This window comes from Felis catus, chromosome B1 (genome assembly GCF_018350175.1).
Source record: "Felis catus isolate Fca126 chromosome B1, F.catus_Fca126_mat1.0, whole genome shotgun sequence".
Taxonomy (NCBI): domain Eukaryota; kingdom Metazoa; phylum Chordata; class Mammalia; order Carnivora; family Felidae; genus Felis; species Felis catus.
Genome location: NC_058371.1, coordinates 40,095,146 through 40,111,434, shown reverse-complemented (window position 1 = coordinate 40,111,434; position 16,289 = coordinate 40,095,146). Strand labels below are relative to the sequence as shown.

General features: G+C 38.7%; 1 protein-coding gene across 4 annotated transcripts; it reads right to left on the bottom strand.

Annotated features, from left to right (window-relative positions):
* Nucleotides 1-240: 240 nt before the first annotated feature.
* Nucleotides 241-16,228, bottom strand: CHRNA6 (cholinergic receptor nicotinic alpha 6 subunit). Of its 4 annotated transcripts, none has more exons than XM_003984743.5 (6): nt 15,835-16,228; nt 14,024-14,163; nt 4,872-4,916; nt 3,841-3,950; nt 2,761-3,739; nt 241-1,416 (listed from the first exon to the last, which is right to left on the bottom strand). In XM_003984743.5, exons 1-6 carry the CDS (start codon nt 15,911-15,913, stop codon nt 1,285-1,287), a joined length of 1,485 nt encoding a protein of 494 aa, XP_003984792.1. In that variant the 5' UTR covers nt 15,914-16,228; the 3' UTR covers nt 241-1,284. The 4 variants fall into 4 exon arrangements, with proteins under 4 accessions (XP_003984792.1, XP_019684062.1, XP_019684061.1 ...); XM_019828503.3 differs by having other exon boundaries at nt 14,024-14,101; XM_019828502.3 differs by lacking the exon at nt 14,024-14,163.
* Nucleotides 16,229-16,289: the final 61 nt, after the last annotated feature.

Genomic DNA, 16,289 nt, shown 5'->3' with positions numbered 1-16,289 from the left:
CTGTATTCAATAAACCTTTATCTCTGTTGTTCTGCCTTGGATGAAAATTCTTCCACTGCCTGCACTGCCAACCCCCACAAAGTTAGGACACCCCACATTCAAGGCTACGTAACATCTTGGAAAAATGTCGCCTGACATGTTTTGAGAAAACAGCAACATACAAAATTAGAAGGTAAAATTGAAGTGTAAAATTATGGGTGCACAGAGAAGAGGATGAGACGAGAAAAGGCAGAAATGAAATTAGTTTCTTTGTTAGAGTAGATTTATTTTTTTCTGCTTTGAAATACATCTTTAAAATTACAATAATATTTATACAACAAATATGAAGATAAATTAGAGTGGAATAAAACAGAATTCCCAAGGTGCTCCTTCTCAGAAAAGGTATTGCTCCAAAAAGGTACAAAATCACAATTTCTTGCAGAAGAAATAACTTTATTTGCAGTCTCAGCTACAATGAACATATGGAAACTGCTGGCAAGAACAGACACCTCTCTGACCTGCCGCAAAGCCTGCTTCATGTTTGCATGGCCATACCACATCATGCTCTCCTTATTTTGGCTGCTTTAGTTACATTCCCATGATACCTGGTGTTGGAGATCTTTGTGTTTATGACTTTTCCTAAAAAGCTGCAAGCACTTGGGGACAGAACCCATTTCTGTTGTGCTTGCAATGCCTAGCACAGTGCTGGGTTACCACTCAAGCTGTTTGCCAGATGAATGCTAACTTGATGCAGCCTGCTGAGATAGACTCTGACTACCTGCTATTACTTTTTGCCAATTAATATATCAAAAAGTGTTGAAGTGTGTGAGTACATCCCAGAGGCACGTTTTAGAAAGCAAGCACATAACAGTTCCCAAGCATTGCAGATGCCAGCAAGGTACAAGCTCCAGAGTTTTGTGTCTGGCATGTGTCAATATACTGACAAGTAGCATAAACTGGAGGTACAAGAGAATGCCTTTTTAGCATGGCTTTGATGTTGATTACATGGCTTGTTGTATTACGGGTTGTTTATGTCCCTGGAAGTCAAACATGTACAGAGAAGAGAAGCCTGTGGGTGCCACCAATTCTGGGCTCCAGTGTTATCAAACATCTTAAATGTGCTCTGTGCTACAAAGGAGGGCATTCAGCCTCCAAATTTGCAATAAAGTCCTCTTTTTCCATCTAACCATCAGCTTCAGTAGATGGGGGACTTAGGTGGAAAGCTTTATGTCCCTTTCCTCATGGAAGGGAACATAGAACAAATACAGCATCTGTAAGTTTCAAAAGATAAAAGGAAAATACATCCTAAGACTTTCCAGTGTTCCCCAGTAGTGGCTGTAGAAATAGCCCTGCAGTTCCAAACACACAGACAATTATAAACACCCAAAGAAATACTCTGTCCACCACCATGGCTACGTATTTCCAGTCGTCTTCTACCTGAAAGGCAAACAAAAAGTCAAAGCAATGTTAAAAAATTGAAACTAGGTAATATGCTCTGTTTCATAAATAAGCTGCTTCCTTTTCAAAGACTTCCTTGGCAATTTTTGAAGCAAATAGTGGTTTTATCGTGGTTAACCCATGTTGCCTATACAGTTCATAGAAGAACTTTTGTTTTGTCTGAAGAGGGTAGATACACATGCCCCTTTGGTGCCTCATACAGATGGCTAGAGAGTAAGCAGGATTCCACAGGTGACAAATGACTTTTCCTGCAAAAACCATTCCCAAGAATGCTGCTCAGACAGCTCAACTTTTGTCATTGGCACCACTGGATATTCTGACACCTTGGCAAGTCTGGAAAATGGGTTTGAGGCAGGGGGTATAGGACATGAGGAATGGAGGACACTTTATCAGGAATAGGCAGCCCTCTAGAGCTCAAAGTCATGCTGCTTGTGGAGAGTTCATTGCATTTCTCACGTCCTTCCAGTTCCTGACCTCCAACTCATGCCTGAGACTTAACATCTCAGATTGTGTCTTGAGGGCCCTACCTGGTGGTGTTTAAGTCAACAACAACCTTCCCTCGATTTTATGAAGATGTTACCATGAAGGCACAGTTCTGGGCTCACTTGTCCCATGATGCATCCCCTCCAGCCCCTAACTTGTGACTTGCAGTCATAGTATCCTCCCCTGCACCAACGGTGTGGACTTCAGGTCTCAAGACATCCTTTCACCAGGAGATATGGATGCCAGCAGCTGCAGTATAAGGTCAAACCCAGACACCTGGCATAAGTTTTCAGATGCCCTCAGCTTAGGATATGGAAAATTGGCATGATTTTCTTGCCCTCCTCTTTGTGGAGGATGGGAGACATTCATGCTGCTATAGTTAGACTCTGGACAGCAAGAGCAGAATATGTTGATGCTAAGAATATGCCTGAGGTTCATCCAATAAACACCTAAATCCCTCTCAAGTAGAATAAGTGGGGTTGGAATTTCAGAGGACTCACTCTGCCTGCCCCCACCAGCCTCAGACTGCGGGCTGCTCTGCAGGAATTTCATCTGTCACTGTATTTAAGCAACAGTTTCATTAACCAAGCCTGTTTTGAATATTTATTTTAACTAGATTTCACCTGAGTTAACATTTCTGGAGGTGGAGATTTGCTCTGAGGCTATACTTTACTCCACCCAACCCCCAGGTCACTTCACCCATAACTGCATAATAATAGAGCTGGGTCTTAGAGTACTGTTCCCTGGCCCTCTTGTGAACAGAACTCCCAATGAAGATCTGATCTTAGGTCTGATCTAAACCAGCTGAGGGATGCCAGGCTAGAGGAGACATGCATTTACCTTCTTTGTTTCATTTTGGTTCTTCATGTTTTCTGCTATGAATTGTACACTGTTAATTACATCTTCAACATCAGACGAGTGTTCTGAATTTTCAGTCATCCATTGTAAAGGCTGATGACTTAATCTTCTCTTGCTGGTGGCAAGCTCACTTGATTTATGACAGTGGCAGCATTCTTTAGGAAGTTTGGTCTCTCTGCAATTATCAAAATTGACTTTGGTGGGCCTACCAGAAATGCCTTTGGAATTTTTATCTGAACTTGTCTCCTTCATCTTGTCCAGAGGCCTCTTCATCATCAAGATCTGGGGTAACAGCTGGAGGAAAACTGTCTTCACCCACTTGGGCATGGTGTGTGTCGTTGGGGTGCGATAATGAATGTTCAACACAAACACAGTCACCGCAATGGACAGGGTGACAAAGATCATGGTGAACAGTAGGTACTCACCCACCAGTGGGATCACAAGAGACGTGGATGGGATGGTTTCCGTGATTACTAGCAAAAACACAGTCAGAGAAAGCAAAACTGAAATACAAAGTGTCACCTTTTCACCACAGTCAGAAGGTAGGTAAAAGACAAGCACAGTTAGAAATGAAATAAAGAGACAAGGGATGATTAGATTAATGGTATAAAACATTGGCAATCTTCTAATGTAAAAAGAATAGGTTATATCTGTGTATATCTCCTCACAACAATTGTATTTTATGTCATGCTTGTAGCCAGAGGCATCAACAATTTCCCATTCGCTGTTTTCCCAAAAATCATTCATATCCACTTTAGATCCAATGATTAGAAGATCAATTTCGGCTTTGTCATATGTCCAGGAACCAAATTTAAGGGAACAGTTTTGATGATCAAAAGGGAAAAAAGTGATATCCATAGGACAGGAACTCTTGAAAATAGCTGGTGGAGTCCAGGTTATCATGCCATCATATTTAAGAAGAGCTTTTGTCTTGCCTTCAACTTGGAAGTCACCAACAGCACTACAAAGTAAACCAGACACCATTAGTAACACCCCCTTGCCTGGGTCAGCATGTACCAAAGGCAACTTTGCAACAAGTCTACTGCTGTCAGAACCCCATACTTGTTGTAGAGAACGATGTCAGGCTTCCATATCTTATCTGCAGGAACACGAAGAGTCTCAATGCCATCATATTCCATTGGGTCCCAGCGCAATTTATAATCATTCCATATCTAAAGGCAATAGAAGTCAGTTGAATAAAAAATTCTTAGTAACTTACAGGGAACTTTCTTCCCATGTTAATTCTATGTCGGTTCAGTGTTTTGAAAAAAAAAAATAAGTTCTCATTTAAAGAATACACTGGAGGACACCTGGCTGACTCAGTTGGTAGAACATGCAACTCTTGATCTCAGGGTCGTAAGTACAACCTCACTTTAGGCTTGGAGCCTACTTAAAAAAAAAATAAAGAGTGCATTGGTTTCTGTCAAAAGTTAGGATATTAAATCCATGAGGAATAGGGGTCTAGGCAGCTGGGCTGATTTTGGCAAATATAAATCATCTGACATTAGATAATTAACTATTGATTATTAATTAGCTGACCAAGGTTATAGACTCAACTTCCATGTTCCATAAACTGTATTCACACTGGAGTAGCAACTCATTTCTAATATCAGAAAGATAGTTCAAGTGTACGATAATGAGTTTGTTATAAATCTGTGTAAAAGATTAAGACAAGAAGGAAGAATGAAGTGGTATAACTGATAAAAACAACTGGTGGGACTCTAACCCACGTGTTCTCATGCTCAGTTCCTTACTTCCCTTGGCCTGGTGCAGCAGAGTCAAAGACTGGGCAAGCTTCTGACACTGGGGCTCAAGTTACAGATAAAAATAGGAGACTTGAGGGCAGAAACCAGAAGGGACAGGTGTCTATGTCCCAGAGAACTTTATCACTATGTTTTTACACCTGTGAAGTTTGTATCAAGCAGCTGTCCCAGAGCTGAGCTCTAGGCTTTGGAGAAAGATTATAGTTTATACTCTGTTATAAGTTGGAGATGGAAAGAAGTAATTCTAGTGGAATTTATCCATTAGACATTGTTAGGCTAACACACAAGTAAGACAGGTCCAAGAGAAGGACATGTGATGCAGACACATACGTGACGTAGCCACAGATTGGTTTCCATGATCTGGTTTACTTCATCCTGGGAAGAAGAAATAATATTTTTAGCCTTAAATGAACTTGCTAATAAAGATGGCTCTTAGAACAAGAATTACAACAAAAGAGAGCCAAATCTGAGTTATTCATACTAACAGAGGAAAACAAAGAAGACTAAAAAGGCAACTTATAAAATGCATCCAGAAATATGATATTTTCACATCTGGTTCCAACTCTGTTGACTTTAAAAGAAAATGTGGCTTAAAAAATGTCTTTCAAATCTTAATTAAATCTCACCTCTTCAGTGAAGCCTTTCTGACCACCGCAGCCCATTAGAGGTGTCTGATTCCATGAAAGAAAGGAGGAAGAGAAGGGACAGTAGAAAGGAGACAGGGAAAGTACTGCAGATGGTGATAGGTATCAGAACTTGGTTCTTTGTTTTTACTGTATTCTTCCCCCTTCCTCAAAAACCTCCCTCTTCAACTGTGCTCACCACTCTCTAGGCTCTGAGTCCTGAGCTCAGTTGCCTTTTGAAATGTCAGCCTCTGCTCACCATGGAGTTTTCCAGCTGGAACCTGCCACTCCACTTCAACACATCTCAACTCTCATCTAAGCCATGCTGATTGCTTCAATTATTCATTATTCAAATATTTATTGAGTGTCTACTATGTGCTCTATAAATTCTGGGACTACAGCAGTAAACAGGATTGAAAAAACCTCTACCTTCATGCATCTAAACTGTTAATTTGGGAGACAAAAAAAAAATCAATAATATATATATAATATAATGTGTGATAGTTATAAGTCCCTGTGAAGAAAAATAAAGAGAGATGGAGTGGTGTGTGCATGCATACACACACACACACACACACACACACACACACACATCTTTTTTAGACAGAATAATCAAAGAAAGCTTCTCTGAGGAGATTTAAGCAGGTACCTAAATGACTGAAGAGAGTCATACAGCTATCTGGAGGAAAAACATTTCAGGCCAATATCCCAAATACAATGTGTTCCTAAACAGCTACCAGCCTTCAGTGGGAAAACTACTGAAGACACTCCAGAACCTTCAGCAACCTTACAGCACAGCAGCTTGAAAGCTATTGGGTGTTCCAGTGACCATCAGTGGGTTCCCCAAACTTACCAACGTTGCTTTATAATATACGTGAACACCCTCAGAGTAAATGAACTCAACTGTAGTTGACAGAGCCATGGCCAGGACTGACACCAAACTGCTCTTTTTCACTGAGCTGCTCTGAAGTTCTCCACTCCCCCTGCCAAGCTTCCTCCTTCAAATGTGTTTGTGTCTAGTCATGGTAAACCCCAGGGTTTTAAAAGGTCAACAAAAGGAGTTACAATCATGGTTTCTTATTAGTCAAGAAAAGAAAAATAAATAAATAAATAAAATAAAATAAAAAAGGCTATACTTATCCATTGGCCAAGTATTACCCAAGCCTAAGGTAATTGCCTTCTGCTCATGAGAAGGTGATGCTGTGATCTATAAATTCCAGCAGGGGCCATGTCAATAGATCTGTTAACTGTCAATCAAGAATGGACTAGCTATACAGTCTTATGCATCCTCTTTGTATTCTGTGTTCACAGAACTAGTGTACACTGTTAACTAGTATTCAAAGAATTAAAATCTGTTGGCAATATCATCCTATCAATCTCTCTCTCTTTCCCCAACACTTCCACAGGCTGGTGAGGCTCAATGTGGTGTGGACATTCTTAGGGGTGTCAGCCAGCTTTATGGACCAGGACTTGGTCTGGCAAGTCTTGTTCTCCATGCAATTCTGTACCACACTGATGGTCATGAGCACTACCATCAGACAGCCCAGTTGGAGGAAGCAGGAACCTAAAATACCACTCCACATTCCTGAGACCATTGCTCTGTATCTCTTTCTTGGGAAAATAAATTAGTTGGCACCCTGCCTGTATTAAAGGATTGGAGTTATAATTTCAAAAGGATTAGCTTCTGAAGCAGCAGAGATTGAGATCAGAAAGCCAGGTTGGCTACACTTTATAAGCCTTTAAGTTAGTCACTTCAGATAGTGAGGCCATCAAAACACTACACAGGGGCTTTGTCTTGGATCCCTGTTGGGGGGACAGCAGACATACTCTTACACTGAAAGATCATTCACCCAGAAAACCTTCTGGCCAGAGTCATTCTGTGTGTTTGCAGCACACTTCCATGTAGAGCAGCAAAAAAGGCTTTTGTTAAGGCCTTTGATAAGGGAGTTGGTAATTGCGCATCCTGACTGTCCTGCATCACAGAACCATCCCCAGAGCTCACCATGGCTCAATAACAATGAATATGACCCACAGGGACTTCTGGTGCCCCCCATGAGAACAGGTAGCTTCCAATACACCAATAAGAATAGCTATATTAATATCTGACAAAGTAGACTTCAGAAAAAAAATTACTGTAGACCAAGGACATTATATAATGATGGAAATATAAAATCACCAGGAAGACATAATGATCCTAACTGTATACACACCAAACACTAGTCTTAAATTACATGAAATAAAAATTGATGAAACTGAAAGAAGGAACAAACTCCCAAATATAGTTGGAGACTTCAACACCATCCCCCTCAGCAACCAATAAAACCACTAGGGGGGAAATCAGCAAAATATAGAAGATCTGAAGAACATAATCAACATGATCTAATTGAAATATATAGAGCACTTCTTTCAAAAGCACAGAATACACATATATTTCAAGAATGCATGGGATATTAACTAAGATAAACCATATTCTTACCATGGGCCATAAAACAAACCTCATCAAATTTAAAAGAACTGAAACCATACAGTGTGTTTTCTGACTATAATGGAATCAAACTAGAAACCAACAACAAAAAGACAACAACAGGAAACACTCTAAACCCCTAGGAATTATACAACACACTTCTAAATAATCCATGGGTCAAAGATCAAAATGGGCTTAAATCTCAAAGGAGATTTTTAAAAATACATAGAACTGAATGAAATGAAAACACAACATATTAAAATATGAAGGTCATTGCTAAAAACAATGTTGAAAATAAAATTATAGCATTATATGCTTACATTAGAAATGAGGAAAGGTCTCAAATCAATAATCCAAGTTCTTACTTCAAGAAATTAGAAAAAGAAGCACAAAATGAGCCCACAGCAAGCTTAAGGAAGGAAAAATAAAGATAAGAGTAGAAATCATGGGGCACCTGGCTGGCTTAGTCATTGGAGCATGCAACTCTTGATCTCCAGGTCATGAGTTTGAGCCATATGTTGGGTGTAGAGATTACTTAAATAAATAAATAAATAAATACACTTTAAAAAAAAGAGTAGAAAACAATAAAATTGAAAAAGGAAAACAATAGAAAAAATCAATTAAATAAAAAGCTAATTCTTTGGGATGGGGACCAATAAAACTCACAAAGTTGTCTCAAGATCCACAAAAATAAAAACAGAGATAACACAACTCACCAACATCAGGAATGAAATAGCTATCACTACAGATCCTGTAGCCATTAAAAAGAATAGACAATATATATGATAAACAGCTTTATTATACAATCAAATTTTTAAAAGAAATAGACTAAAACTTCAAAAACCACAAACTATCCAAATTCAAAGAAGATGAAATTGACAATCTAAATAGCCTATAGCCATTTTTAAAAATTGAATTTGTAGTTAAAAACTCCTGGAAAAGAAATCTCTAGGCCTAGTAGGTTTCCCTGGAGAATTCCACCAACTATGAAAGAAGAATCAATATCAATTTTACACAGTCTCTTCCAGAACATAGAAGAAGATGGAACAATTCCAAATATTTTTTTATAAAGCTATATTACCCAGACACAAAATCCAAACAAAGATAATACAAAAGAAGAAAATTACAGATTAATGTCTGTCATGAACTCATCAATAAAATATTAGCAAAGTGAATCCAACAATGTACAAAAAGTTATACACCATGACTAAATGAGATGTAAAGCTGTTCAACATTCAAAAATCAATCAATGTACTTTACCATATCAACAAGGTAAGGAAGAAAAATTATCTGATCATATCAATGGTTACAGAAAAAGCATTTGACAAAAATTCAACATCAATTAATGATAAAAACTCTCTGAAAACTAACGAATAAAGGAGAACTTTCTCAATTTGAAAACCTCTATAAAACACCTACAGCTATCATTATACTAGAAGGTGAAAGACTAAACAATTTTCCTTAAGATTGGGAACAGGGCAGAGATGTCCACTCTCACCACTCTTATTCAAAACAGTACTGATAATTCTAGTCAATACTATGCAATAAGGCAAGAAAAAGGGAAAAAACAGCATAGTTTGGAAAGGAAGAAATAAAACCATCTCTATTCGCATATGACATGGTTGCCTATATAGAAAATCCCATGGAATCTATAAAAATACTGAAACTAATAAATGATTTCAGCAAGATCTCAGGATACATCAACATACAGAAACCGATTGAATTTCTATATACTAATGATGAACATGGAGAAACCAAAATTAAAAGTACAATATTATTTTCAATTGCCTTAAATAAAACAAAGTACACATAATAGTACATGGACAATAAAACAAATATACACATAATAATATATGGACAGGATCTGCATGCTGAAAATTATAATATGCTGATGAAAAAAGAGCTAAATAAATGGACAAATATCCTGCATTCATGGATGGGAACACTCAACATAGTAAAGATGACATTTCTCCCCAAATTGATCTATAGATGAATGCAATTCCTTTCAAAATCCCAGCAAGCCTTTTTGTATACATAGGCAGCTTATTTGAAGGCACAGGCCCCAGAACAGTGAATATAATTTTGACAAAGAAGAATAAGGTGGTAGGATCACTCTGGCCAACATTAAGACTTACTATACAGCTACAGTAATTAAGATTGTGTAGTATTGGTGGAGGGTTCATCACATAGATCAACGGAATAGAATAGAGGACCTGCAATAGACCTGAAATAGACCCATACAAGTATGCTCAACGGATTTTTCACAACAGTGCACAACCAGCTCCATGGAAAAAGGATAGCTTTTTCAACTAATGGTATTGGAGCAATTCGACACCCATAGACCAAAAAAGGAAAAAAGCCCAAGTCTCACATTTTATACAAAAATTAACTCAAAATGGATCATAGTCTCAAATGTAAAACATAAATAAAACTTTTAGAAAACATATATGAGAAAATCTCTAGGATCTGCAATAAAGGCAAGGAATGCTTAGGCTTAACACCAAAAGCACAACACATAAAAGGAAAAAGTGATAAATTGGATCTCGTCAAAATTGAAAAGTTTGAGTGAAGGTCCATGTGAAAAAGATGAAAAGAGAAGCTACACACTAGGGTAAAATACAGCTGACCCTTGAACACACAGGTCTGAGCTGTGTGAGTCCACTTACATGTAGAATTTTTTACACTACAGTGCTGTAAATGTATTTTCCCTTCCTTATGATTTTCTTTTTTAAAAAAATTTTTTTCAACGTTTTATTTATTTTTGGGACAGAGAGAGACAGAGCATGAACGGGGGAGGGGCAGAGAGAGAGGGAGACACAGAATCGGAAACAGGCTCCAGGCTCTGAGCCATCAGCCCAGAGCCCGATGCGGGGCTCGAACTCCCGGACCGCGAGATCGTGACCTGGCTGAAGTTGGACGCCTAACCGACTGCGCCACCCAGGCGCCCCTAATTTTCTTAATGACATTTTATTTTCTTTTACTTTATTGTAAGAGTACAGAATATAACACACGTAACATACAAAATACGTGTTAATCAACTGTTGATGTTATCAGTAAGGCTTCCGCTCAACAGTAGGCTATTAGTAGTTAAGTTTGGGGGGAGTCAAAAGTCACATGCAGAATTTTGACTATGCCGGAGGCCGATGTCCCTAACCCTTGCATTACTTGAGTTAACTGTATTTGCAAACCACATACCTGGCAAAGCATCAGTAACTAGAATATAGTAAGAACTCTCAACACTGAACAGTTAAAAAAAAAAAAAAATCAAACAATCCAATTAGAAAACGGGCACAAAAACATGAGGAAACATTTTACCAAAGAGGATATACAGATGGCAAATAAGCACATGAAAAGATGTTCTATATGATGAGTCATTAGGAAAATGCACATTAAAACTATAATGAGATATTATTATATACCAAACGGAATGGCTAAAATAAAAAAATAGTGACAACAACAAATACTGGTGAAGATGTAGATAAACTGGATCACTTATATATCACTGATAGGAATTTAAAAGGGTACATTCACTCTGGAAAGCATTTTGGCAGTTTCTTAAAAAATTAAACACACAACTACCGTATGACCCAGCAATTGAACACCTGGGGATTTATCCCAGGAAAATAACGATTTACGTTCTCACAAAAACTTGTATCCAAATGTTCACAGCACTTATATTTGCAACAGAACAAAACTGGAATCAATACAAATGTTCTTCAACCAACAAAAAGTAAATAAACTGAGGCACATCAATACCATGGAATACTACTCAGCAACAAGAAGAAATGAGCTATTGATATAATCAACAACTGGGATGAGTCTTTAGAAAATTATACTGAGTGAAGGCACCTGGGTGGCTCAGTAGGTTAAGTGTCTGGCTTTGCTCAAGTCATGATTGCATCTTTCATGAATTCAAGCCCCACATTGGGCTGTCAGCACAGAGCCTGCTTCGGATCCTCTGTCCCTTTCTCTCTCTCCCCCTCTCCAACTCGTGCACACGTGCTCTCTCTCTCTCTCTCTCTCTCTCAAAATAAACATAAAAATTTTTTTTTAATTATGCTGAGTGGAAAAGCCAATCCCACAATGTTACATACTGTATCATTTTTATCTAACTTTCTTGAAACGACAAAATTTTAGAAATTGAAGACATATTAGTAGTTGCCACTGGGAAACTGGGCAAAGTGGGATCTTCCTATTATTTCCTACAACTGCATATGAATCTACAAGTATTTCAATAAACAAAAATTCAACTTAAAAAAACTACATTTCCCAAGTCTCCCTTACAGTTAGAAGTTGTCAATGATATAGGAAGCAGAAGATATTAGTAGGACTTTTAAGAAAACTCCTTAAGGAAGTCACATATGTCTGTTATGTCCCCTCCTCCCTTCCTCCTGCTTCTTACGAAGGATGTGAATATGATGAGTGAAAATCAGCAGTTATCATGGACCATGAGGCAACACTGAGGGAAGAAACCATATGCTGAAATAGAAAGATAGGAACCTTGCTCACTGTCACCATGTATGGTTTATGCTTTTAGCATCGTGGTCCGTGTGATTGGCATCCCCTGGAGTTTTGCAGTGCCCAACCTAAGCAACTGAACACAGTGGTACAATCACCAACACCACAAAGCCACCTGGCGTTAACCTTCTAAACTTTTAACCTTTAGATTTCTGTTACACAAGAAAGAAATCAATTTGTTTTATTCAAGCCATGTTATTTTTAAGTCTCTGATAGCGACCAAATGCAAATGTCAAAATCTGTATTCCATTATGTCCACACACCATCCTCAGAACAATGTCCTGAAAGGGTGTATCAACCAGGAATTTGAAGTGATGCTGTATAGTGAAATAGACTGACTTCAGATGAAACTTACTTTATAATACTCCACAGCAAATTATGGCTCCCAGCCCAGTAGGAGACCAGTAATCAGTACAACACTATTTGGGGGTGAAAGGGATCAGATTAGGTACCAAATAAAATGTTTTTTAAAGAAATGAGTATATCCATCTATACAAAAGAAAACTGTGACTTTTTTATTTTTATTTTTTTTAACCAATATGTACCAGTATATCCAATATGTACCAGTATATACATACTTCCAACCTAGGTCAGAAGCTAGAGGACCAGGCCAGGGTAACCTAGTCCACCAGGAAGCATGGACTGGAGAAACATGGTGAGCCTTGAGTTCACATCTGTAACTAAGGTCTTTCCTCCAGTGAACCTGAAGAACCACCACTGTTTCCTACAGGGCAAGTCTGGAAAGACAGAAGGTTCCTTCCCTATGCATAGGATGGGACTGATAAGATGAAAGGGGCTCCCTTTGTAGTCTCAGGAGCTCTAGCATCTCTCTTTGGAGATGCTTTAGCCTCCCCCTACTTCCTGAGCCTGCCTATTCCTGGAATTTGGTCGGCAAGCCAGCACTGTCCCCTCCTATGCTTTTGAGCCCAAAACCCTGCTCTGTGTTATAAATACCAGGCCCTAATACCTCCTCTCCCGGCAACTAGGGCATGAAGATTATTCAAAGGAAAGAACTGTAGTCACTTGTCCTTGAACATAGTAGCAATAAATTTAAGAACTCCAAATTGCCATCTGTTTTCTCAGGGCTGGATGGAAGCTATATGAAAGCAGGTGATTTTTTTCTTTCTTGCATAACATAGAATATTTAAAGCAGTTCTTTTTCTTTTCTTTTTTTTTTAATTTGTTAATGTTTATTTATTTTTTAGAGAGAGAGAGAGAGAGACAGAGTGTGAGTGGGGGAGGGTCAGAGAGAGAGGGAGACACAGAATCCCAAGCAGGCTCCAGGCTCTGAGCTGTCAGCACAGAGCCTGAACCCATGAACCACTAGATCATGACCTGAGCCGAAGTCGGAGGCTCAAGCGACTGAGTCACCCAGGTGCCCCAAAACAGTTCTTTTTCTATAGAGTAAAAAGAACATGAGCTTTGGAGTTGGACAGGCCTGATTAAGATTTCAGTTCCACCATTTTATAATTGTATGACCTTGGGAAAACTCCTTCCTGAGCTTCCCTTCAGCTATAAAATGCAAATGACAGCCACTAAGTGTAGACACAGTGACTGGTGAATAGGTGCACCATGAAGTTAACTCCCTCTGTATTATCCCTTCAACTTCCCCTTCACCTCTCTGTTTCATAAACTGGTTCTGAAAGCGCTTCCAGAAAGACCCTGCCTTGATGTGAATAATTACAGCATCAATGTCTTCTTCTTAGCAGGAAGGCTTTGAAGAGCCAGCATTCATGGAGATGTGTGTTTGTTCATATTTTAAAATTTCTATATTTGCCACGTGCAATAACTGGGACAGTGTTCAGGAATTGCTCTGCCTGCACCCCCACCCGAGTCAAGGGTTCTCCAGGTACACGTGGTGAACTGGCAGCACTTACCACATTGGCCAGCTGTGTGATGGCCACTTCAAAATGCACCGTGACTGGTTCAGAAACGTTTTCCACAGGCCTAATGAACTGGTTATAATGAGAAAACAGTTTGTGAAAGAGCCTCTCTTCAGATGCACAGCCTGCAGAGCCTGCGTGGCCAAGCAGAGGAAGAGTTAGAGAGGCCAAGAGGGTGTTCACAGATGGGGAGGTTCTGGCAGCTCCCATCGCCAGGCCACTAGGACAGTGGGGTGTCCCAGCCACCTGAGCGCTCCCACCCCTGTGTTCTGTCCACCCACACAGGCTTCCCCTGGTGCCCATTGTACCTAGCCTCTCAGAGCCCTGAAGATAAGAAGAGTAATGCCTACATCCCAGAACTATTATGATATCAAATAAAATACTATTGTAAGAGCACTTTTACAAGTCTAATGCACCACAAATCCAAAGGGACAGCATGAGCTCCAATTTTTGCTTATGTCATTGAAGATAACTCACGATCTTACTGATCTGGTTTTTAAGGAAGAGTCCTGCCTTTTCTGGTCAAAATGCTGATCCAACCACCTGTTTCTACAACCAACAAGGTGTTTAGCTGGGGAACCTCCACCAAGCAAACCGAAATAACTAGTAAGTTCATTAAGACCTTAGCAAGCCATATTTCTTTTTAAAATCTGATTCAGATTCAATTATTTAGGAGGCTTGTGTCAAGTGCAAGGTTTTTAAGGCAAACTTATTTAATTGGTTTTAAAAGAATTCAATACTAGCTCTTAACAGAGTTTTCAGTCACTAAAATTTACACAGTTTAATGTGAATGTCTGTATTTTTCCAAGAATGCATCAAAAGCAAGATACTTGCCTTCCTTTGATATTATTCATTTCATTAATACCCCTCTATATTTTCCCTTATAGAACTCAAATTTGACATCAGAAAAACAATTCTACAAATTTCCAAAAGGGATTTATATCTTGAAAGAAAGAAGATTAAAGGCACTGAAAACTCACTCGGCAAAAATGAACAAAAGGATAGCTGTTATATTACTAAATAAAGAGTCGTTGACAAATGCACTTGGAAACAAACTCTGAGATTTCATCAGGAAAAAGCAATTTTAAATGTGAAATAGTACTCTTGCCACCATAATTAATAATGCTAGAAATATTTCTATGTAAAATAGACAATAAAAAAAATCCTCTCCACTACTCCATTACCATTTCCCCCTCTTTGAGATATTATAGATAAACCCTCTGTGAATCTTGAAGAACAAGTCCCCTGCAAAGCTAACATGGGAATGTGGTTTTCTGCAGCAGAACAGCACTTGTCTATTTCCAAGTCTTAACTTTTAAAATGAATTATCTTACTCTTAGGACACATTCCAGCATAGTAATATGGCATGCTTCCCAAAACAAAGATGATTACCTTCAAAATGGAAGGGTTCATGGACTAAGTCTTTGCTAACAAACAAATCATAGTTGTAAAAAAAAATTAAATACAAATACAGATAAATCAGTTGAATACATCCATACCAGAGATGGATAGAAAACTGCATCACTATTATTACCATATTTTTATTGGAACAATAAAATAAGATATGGTTTACAATGTTTCATTGTCTTCCCTGCACCATCTCCAAAATCTCATGTTCAGTGTTAAAACCTAACCAATAAGAAATAGGTTAATTAACAGTTATAACAGTAGTAATTCCTGTGCAGACCCTCTACATATTTACACAAAGAATATTTCATCTCTGCTCAATCAAACACAACTAGAAAAGAAGAATAAATATATGTAGCTGAAAAGAGAATATGAGATAAAGCAGAAATAAAACCTACCTTTAAAGAAAGGTATGAACATACACAACCAGAGACACAAACCAAAGTGAAGGAATCCCTGGCCCTCGCTGGTCAGCATGATTAAAACACACTTTGATTTCTTTTTCTGGTCAAAGGATTGTGGAAAACAAAGAGCTACCAGACAGCCACACGCATCAGACCTTTAAATCATCAGAGTCCCACTGCAATCCATGTGTGTCTTCCGTGAAATAAAAACATTCACAAACATAACACGGATGTTCCCAATATCAGAGACTGAGGCCAACAAAAGGGCAAATAAAAAGGACTCCATCTGATGTCAGATGAATCATCACTTTCCTGTCACCCTAGATCTCTTTCGTGCAAGAACAGTGAAGAAAAGCAGTGAGAGAACGCTAAGCAGGCAGGACAGAGAGAGGACGGAAAACACTGCCTGCCTTTGATCTTTCTGTAGTACAGTCTCAGCAGTAATTCTT

Excerpts from the sequence above, each read along its gene's own strand:
- CHRNA6 (XM_003984743.5), bottom strand. The coding sequence starts at position 15,913 with ATGCTGACCAGCGAGGGCCAGGGATTCCTTCACTTTGGTTTGTGTCTC. Across the intron at positions 4,917-14,023 it reads TCACACAGCTGGCCAATGTG|GATGAAGTAAACCAGATCAT; the intron begins GTAAGTGCTGCC and ends TCTTCTTCCCAG. Across the intron at positions 3,740-3,840 it reads GACATCGTTCTCTACAACAA|TGCTGTTGGTGACTTCCAAG; the intron begins GTATGGGGTTCT and ends TTTACTTTGTAG.